The sequence below is a fragment of the Diuraphis noxia genome, unplaced genomic scaffold (assembly GCF_037042655.1).
Source record: "Diuraphis noxia isolate RWA-SAM2 unplaced genomic scaffold, SU_Dnox_SAM2 contig0001, whole genome shotgun sequence".
In the NCBI taxonomy this organism is placed as follows: domain Eukaryota; kingdom Metazoa; phylum Arthropoda; class Insecta; order Hemiptera; family Aphididae; genus Diuraphis; species Diuraphis noxia.
The window spans coordinates 81197728-81206164 of record NW_028301711.1 but is presented as its reverse complement, the minus strand read 5'-3'; the positions used below and the strand labels follow the sequence as shown (position 1 = coordinate 81206164).

The window sequence follows — 8437 nt, the reverse complement described above, 5'->3', positions numbered from 1 at the left end:
CAAAGAATTTTATTCTGGAGGTGTAAATACTGACTGAAGTTGTTGATTTGAAGTGTTTTCAACATTTGTGAATGGCATATTTTACTATGAATAATGTGCTGGGATTGGTTAGTAGGTGCGATTATTCTGAAGACTGTTATGAGGAATGTAATTAGATGGCATTTGAGGGTTTTGAAAGAAAAAAGGCTGAGTATGACCTGTTTGAATATGAACAGACTGAGTACTATAATGTTTCATTTCAGCATTGAAAATTAGATTCTGTATTTGATTTTCTAATTTTGCCTTTTTCATGTGGGGAAAATATTTTTAATTTGGTATCAATATATGTGGCAAATGAAGAATATTCATGATTTACGGCAGGTTTTTTTTCACTAATGGATTTCATGATCGCAAAGGCCAAATTTATTTTAACGTCTGCATCATCTATGTCACATATACGTTTTTTTTTGGAAATTTTTTTCAACGGGTGGATTTTGCTTTGGTTCATTCTGGATATCGTAATATTATGTTCTTCTATTGATACTGTCGTAACATCTAAATCATTTTCTGAAGAATACGAAGGTTCTACAGTATTAATTCAGTATTAATAGTATCATCAACCTAAATGCATATATTATACAATGTACAACAGAATGACTCAACAAATGAAGAAATAATTTTTAATCTAATCAATACTGCTTAAATGTTTTTAATGTATTTTATATACTTGTGTTATAAGTACAGTATACCTTTTTTTTTTTTTTTTTACTAAAAATTAAAAATTTAAATTTAATTTAATTTAATTTTCAAATAATTCAAAAACGTCAAGTTGTAAATTTAATTTTCAGACGGAAAAAACTTTATATCAGTCAATTACAGATTCTGAACAGAGTGATAAATGTAAATATTTTACAATATTTTACAATATTTTACAATAATTTATGTTTTTATCTTTATTTATTTATTTATAATATATATTTTTTTTATTTTATGATAATTGGTCGAAATAATGCTTCAATTTTTAACTTTAGCATCTTTTCCGAAGGGAAAGTAAATCTAGTTGGTGCATTCCGGAGTTAAAAATTCCCAGTATTTTCCAAAAGTGCCGGTATATACAGTAAAAAAAAAATTAAGAAAAATAGGAATTTTACGCAAAATAGTTTTTCGACAAGATCGATTTTGGATTTTGGTTTAACTTAAAAAAAAAAAAAACCCGTAGCTATATGAAATTTTCAATGAATGTTTCACACACATTTTCAAAATATTTTGATTAATGAGCGATTTATAGACACATGTAATTTTCGATTTTTGTTAGGCTTTTTTTAAAATCAATGTCAATAAAATAATTTTTGAATTAAAAAAAACTTTTTTTTTTAACTTTTATTTTTAATATATACAATCTATAAATACATTTTACAATAAGCATGTTTGAGGATTTACATTTAATGGCATGATTGACATGATTAAGTTATCACCCAGCGGCAACACTTACTTGCAAGAGGGTTAGAATTATTTTAGGTCACGGTTTCAGCTACGCTTTAACCTTCTAGGTTTAAAAAAAAAAAACTTAAAAAGGCGGGTAAGTCGTGGATGTCGCTCTGCTGTACAGTAGGTTACAAGTGGGTTACTGTAATGGATGGAATTAAATTTGAATCCCATGATATTATATCATTGTATACGAAAAACGATTCTGAGCGAAGACGGTTTATCAGTCTAGGATATATTATAGATTATGAAAAATTTTCAAATCTTAGATTTCAAATAAATTTTTTTTATGAATTTCTAGCATAAAATAAAATATGAATTTTCGTGATTTTTAGGTATGTTGTCAAAATTCAAACTTTGAATGCTTGTAAATAAAAATTGTGTCTATATTTTTATTTTATTTTTCACCTGCTATTATAAAAATATGTTAGGAGCCTTGTATTAAATTTTCAAATCTTAGATATAAAAGGAACATTTTTTATGAATTTCTAGCATAAAATAAAATATGTATTTTCGTGATTTTTAGGTATGTTGTCAAAATTCAAACTTTGAATCCTTGTAAAAAAAATATTGTGACTATGAATTTATTTTATTTTTCAACTGCTATTGTTAAAATGTGTTAGAAGCCTTGTATTAAATTTTCAAGATTTTCTACTGAACAAATAAATTTTTATCGATATTTATAGAAAAAAAAACTAAAAAAGTTGAAAAATTAAAATGTCAGTAAACAGCTCAAAACAAATCTAAATATTTTGAAAATTTTATCAAATATAGAAAATGCCTATATAAACATTCAGTGAAAATTTCAAGTATCTGCGGTCATTTGTTTTAGAGTTACACCAAAATAAGGAAAGTTAAAAGTGAAAATCCAATGTTGTAAAAATTTAAATTTCAAATGCTCATAAAAATTTAATTTGAATTTCCGGTGGACTTTTTATTTGTGGTAAAGACTGAAAAACTTGTAAGGAATCTTGCATTAAATTTTCAAATCTTAGATTTAAATAGAACATTTTTTATGAATTTCTAGCTTAAAATAATTTGTGAATTTTCGTGATTTTTACGTATTTTGTCAAAATTCAAACTTTGAAAGCTTATAAAAAAAAATTGTGACTATTAATTTCTTTTATTTTTCAACTGCTATTGTAACAATGTGTTAAGAGCCTTGTATTAAATTTTCAAGCTTTTCTGCCTAACAAATAAATTTTTATCGATATTAATTTAAAAAAAAATAATAATGATTGAAAATTTCAAATGCCTATGAATAGTTCAACTTAAGTCAACATCTTTTGAAAATTGCATGGTGGATAGAATATACTTATATAAACATTCGGTAAAAATTGTATCCATGGTCATTTGTTTTAAAATTGCATCAAAAACCAAAATCATTTGTCGAAAAATGAGTGTGCGTAAAATTTCCCGTTTTTCCGTTAATTTTTAGTTTGTTTTTCTCGAATATTTAGAAAAATATTAAGAATTTTTTACTTTTGACCCCCCAAAGTACCAACTAGATTCACTTTCTGATCGAACGAGGTACTGAAGTCAAAAATCGAAGCATTTTTACTGCCCCAAAACGTGATGACAGACACACACAAAAAAAAAAAAAACACATAGTAAAATCAATAGGTACATTCATCGCTCCGCTCAGAATCTAAAATGTTATACAATACTTCATAAATTTGAAAATTTAAAACATGGTTTCACGTTAGTAGTTAATTCTGTGGGTAACTAAAAAATATAAAGACATTTGTTTTTGTATAGTTAATATTCAGTTCAAATTTGGACGAAATTACATATTAAATAACCAAGAATAACAATTTTAGTTTCATTGTTGTAATTTAAAAAATTATTCATGGGTCCTTAAAACTTCCAAAGTATAATAGTAATAAGTAGTATTAATTTTTCGATCCTGGGACCACCACCACTGCCACCACCACCGCTACTTGCCGCCAAGTATTTGATAGGGCCGCCATCCCACCACTCCCCGCCCAACAGAGGTCGCCCACCACCACCACTACTCCCCGCCAAGACATTGATTATGCCGCCGTCACATCACTGTCTAGTAGTGTCTACAATTCTGATCCATTATACAGTACGCAGGGCCGGATTTAGAACAAGTGCCGCCCTAGGCCCTTTTAAATATGCCGCCTCTACCCCAAGAAAAAAAAATTGTAATTATTACAAATAAATTTATTTCATTTTAAAGAAATTAGGTCAATAGTCATTATAAACAAAACAAATAATAATTATAAATCCTAATTAGACATTATCAGTATACATTTTGAATCTTAATCTTAAAATAATCTTAATAATCTTTAATCTTATACCTAGTAATACTTAATAGTTAAACTTATACCTAATCATAACCTATGTTATCTATAACATTTTACGACGAACTTTTTTAGACGTGAAATCGTCGATTATATCATCATAATTTATACTTCGAAGCATCTCAGATTCTATGTGTAGTATTGATGTCGCGTTTAATCTATCTGACTCCAAAGTTGAACGAAGATGCGATTTTACTCTTTTCAATGCTGAAAACGACCGCTCTGCTGTACAATTTAGCCAATATCTTTAGCCAATTTCTATATATATTATATTTTTATCGTAATTACTTTTAGGAACAACTTATATTATTATATACCTAGGTAGGTATCTTATCTTTATAGCTCACATTACGAGAAAATTGATTTCGGGTTAGTGACATTTTTAGTTTCATGCGCCCGTATATTTTACATACAGATATCTAAAAAAAAATCATATAAATATTTCATGCATTCATATGATTCTTTTTTTATTTCTTACAAAATTTGCCGCCCCAAAAAATTTGCCGCCCTAGGCCCGGGCCTCACGGGCCTAGGCGTAAATACGGCCCTGACAGTACGCTTACACATATATTTATATTACTTATATTTATAAATGCAACAGGGTGGTCAAAGATTCTGCATGGAAATGTTTATTAAGCATAATTTCTTATCTTAGCAGGATGTTTTCTCATACACTTCTATATTTTTTTTTCACTGGTTTTTGTTATCCAGCATTCCTTACTTTAAATCCCTTTCATTTCAATGTGAATTAAAATAATGAGACATTATCTTACAGTAGTATAAAACTGCTAAGACGGCATATAAGGAAAAAATTATTTTTGGCTTGACCATTGTCAGATGATTAGTTATATTTTGTGCATATTAAAAATGTTTAAATGTGAACAGTGTGAATGTACTTTCTCACGAAATGACGCTTTAACTAGGCATTTAATGCGTCATAATACCATTGAAACATTTAAGTGTATTATTTGTGACAATTTATTTATCAGAAGGGATGCTCTCAGAAGCCACGAGAAAAGTATACACGGTAAGTAAATTTCAGAGTCATACAATAAAATATTAGGATTCTATCAGTGAAATTATTATTTTTATCACTATAGGAAGATAAGAGTATTAAGCAAATGATGTATTTATTCGTACCACAGAATTCTGTGCTCGTACCGTGGATCCGTTTAACATGACCGTAGTTGTGACGTTTGTTTACATTATTTTACACGGTGTGTGCTGTGACAAATCTGCCGCAACGGATGATAGTCTTTTTTTCATACGCTATATTCCAATCATATAATATTGATTTTTTTTAACTTTATATACGGTATCAGAATACTCGTTGCATAATTAATGCTATCTGAGAGTTTAAAGGGGTTTAATATATACAACCATACGTACATGATTGTAGTATAAAAAAATATATCGCATTTAATTCACGTTTGATATAATAAAGTATTGTTCCATTTTAGGTTTGTTAAACAGTAATCCACAGCCAGTTACAGCAGCAACTGCAAGTAAGAATTATGTATATATATATTTTTATAATTTAGTGTTTAATATTTAACATATGCTATCACTTTTGTATAGACATCGATGGTGTTGCAGTATTGGATAAGGTGTGATTTTGATAAGTGGATTGCGTGAAGGTATATAGTAAATATAGTAAATATATATCGCGTTTAATTAAAAAAAATGTTCATTATAGATGATAACAACGCGTTTTATGAAGGTGTTTATAATTTAATGACAGAAGATAACAGTGATGGCTATTGTATTGATGTGTTAGATAAGGTCGAACATAATGAAATGTGTAAAAGTATGTTATATTAAATAGGTATATCTAGAATCGTCAATAATTACTTGTTTTTTAGATGATGACAATATTACGTTTGGAGACGATAATGATGGTTATTGTATTGATGTATAACACAAAGGATTATGCAAAAGTATTATATCATATATATTTATGTACATTATATCATAAATATATATTGATTTTATTTTTTAGGTGATAATGATGAACCAGAAATGATTGAAATTACCCCAAATATTTTCGTCAAGAATATACAAGCTGTATCTTCAAAACAAAGTAAATATTTAAATATATATTTGTTTTGTTTTTATATAAAATTTATAAATTATTTAGGTAAACGTGTATATAACGATAATTCAAATGGACAGGCTAAAAATAAACGTATGAAGACGACTACATCATCGACATTTGTTCAAACAAAGTCTGCGTTTAACGGATTATGCAAAGAATATTTTAAAAAAAACACTGATGGTATAAAAAGAGTTAAAGATTTTTTAGACAATACAAAGCCCGAAATGTACGCTATACACAATTTTTTTTAATAAGCGTTTACAGTTCAAAATTTTACGAAATCTGTCGAAAACGCGAAAATTTGCTAGTAATTTTGAAGTTGAAAACTCATAAAATTTTTTGCGTTTACAACTAAGGATTAAAAATACAACACTATGTTTTCCATAAGTATTCTTCAAGTAGCTATAGAGAAAACTCGAAGCATCATTATAGGAAAAATTTTAAGTGCGTCTGAATTTTAAATTTTTACGAAATAGCGTAACGATAACGATTTATCCTTAAACGATTTTAAACATTTGTTATTACTTTATTGACTTTATTACTATATAAGTCATAGATACTTGAAAAATTTTACCAGTTATTTAGATTGCCATTTTCTTTACATGATTTAATTTTCAAAATATTTTGACTTTTTTGAGGTATTTATGGACAACTGAAATTTTCAATTTTTCTTAAAATTTTTTTTTGAAGTGACGATAAAATTTTTATGGCCGTATCAAAATACTTGAAAATTTAATACAAAGTTCCTCATAAGTTATTCTTATAGTCATTAAAAAATTATAAAAATACATAGGCACGATTTTTTTTTTATTAGCTTTTGAAGTTCAAATATTGACTTAATACGTAAAAATCACGGCAATTTTCAAATTATCTTAGATCGAAATTCATAAAAGTTTTTCTTTTTAATTCTAAGATTTGAGAATTTAATACAAGGCTCATAATATAGTTTTGCAATATCAGTTGAAAAATAAAAGAAATATATAGCCACAATTTTGTTTTACATGCATTCAAAGTTTGAGTTTTTACAACATATTAGGTAAAAATCACGAAAATTCACAAATTATTTTAAGCTAGAAATTCATAAAAAATTTTCTTTTTAAATCTAAGATTTGAAAATTTAATACAAGATTCCTTACAAGTTTTTCAATCTTTATCCCAAATAAAAATTCCACCGGAAATTCAAATTAAATTTTTATGAGCATTTGAAATTTAAATTTTTACAACATTGGATTTTCAATGGATTTCACATTTAGTGATTTTCTTATTTTGGTGTAACTCTAAAAGACTAAAACAAATGACCGCAGATACTTGAAATTTTCACTGAATATTTATATAGGTATTTTCTATATTTGATACAATTTTCAAAATATTTAGATTTGTTTTGAGCTGTTTACTGACATTTTAATTTTTCAACTTTTTTAGTTTTTTTTTCTATAAATATCGATAAAAATTTATTTGTTCGGTAGAAAAGCTTGAAATTTTAATTCAAGGCTTATAACACATTGTAACAATAGCAGTTAAAAAATATTAAAAATTCGTAGGCAGGATTTTTTTTTATAAGCATTTAAAGTTCAAATTTTGACTAAATACGTAAAAATCACGAAAATTCATAAATTATTTTATGCTAGAAATTCTTTTTTTATAATCTAGTTAAATTGCTCATCCTATATTGTAACATCGTGTTTTAAAATGGCTTCTCAAAATCTGCTGAACTTAATTGTCTTCTTCTATTTACAGAAATATGAGGTTACCACATTTAATTTCGAAAATTAAAAAATCAATCAACATTTTATATTAGATATGTTTTCATTGTAATTAATTTAATTTTTTAGGGTGCAATGTTTGCCGCAAAATGGGCCATGTTGTGGCTGACTGCTGGGTCAAAGACACAGCAAAAAAAGCTCAGGCCGCAAAAGCCAGAGCCGAAAAAGCCACCAAGGCAGGAGCTAAGCCAGACCCAGGCCTAAGCTGCAGCAGGAGGCTCTGGCTGTTGCGGCTGTACAGCAACAGCCGCAACAACAACAACAACAACAGCAGCAGCAGCAGCCGCCACAACAACAACAACAACAGTAGCAGCAGCAGCCACAACAACAACAACAGCAGCAGCCGCAACAACAACAATAAATGAATATTGTGTTTATATATATTTAATATTTATAAATTTATATATTTTATAATATTTTTAAATCATTTATTTACTAAAAATGCACATTGACGTTAATATATTATTTTATGTTCTGTTATTGGTAGTAGGTAGAGCTAGGATTATAATGACCTATACACAAAAATGCACTAAAAAAAATGCAACAATGACCTAAAAACTGTAAGAAATGAATTTAAAAGATGACCAAAAAATGTACCAAGATGAGCGAATATTAATGTTTTTAAAATATTAATTAATAATTATGAACAAAATGGATATAAATTTGACTTGTGAATTTAACCGCGTCCTGGTATAATTATTTTGAAACCGGAAATTATCGGCACCAAACTGACTGACAAAATTAAGTAAACCTGCTTCCTACTGTTGACTTAATTTTTGGCATTTTTT

The 8437-nt window shown here is 27.5% G+C and overlaps 1 protein-coding gene across 2 annotated transcripts; it reads left to right on the top strand.

Annotated features, from left to right (window-relative positions):
* Window positions 1-4673: 4673 nt before the first annotated feature.
* Window positions 4674-8211, top strand: LOC107169750 (uncharacterized). 2 transcript variants are annotated; one of them, XM_089217372.1, is made up of 5 exons: window positions 4674-4818; window positions 5252-5296; window positions 5791-5871; window positions 5929-6066; window positions 7719-8211. In XM_089217372.1, exons 1-5 carry the CDS (start codon window positions 4722-4724, stop codon window positions 8012-8014), a joined length of 657 nt encoding a protein of 218 aa, XP_089073498.1. In that variant the 5' UTR covers window positions 4674-4721; the 3' UTR covers window positions 8015-8211. The 2 variants fall into 2 exon arrangements, with proteins under 2 accessions (XP_089073498.1, XP_089073499.1); XM_089217373.1 differs by lacking the exon at window positions 5929-6066.
* The last annotated feature ends 226 nt before the right edge of the window (window positions 8212-8437 follow it).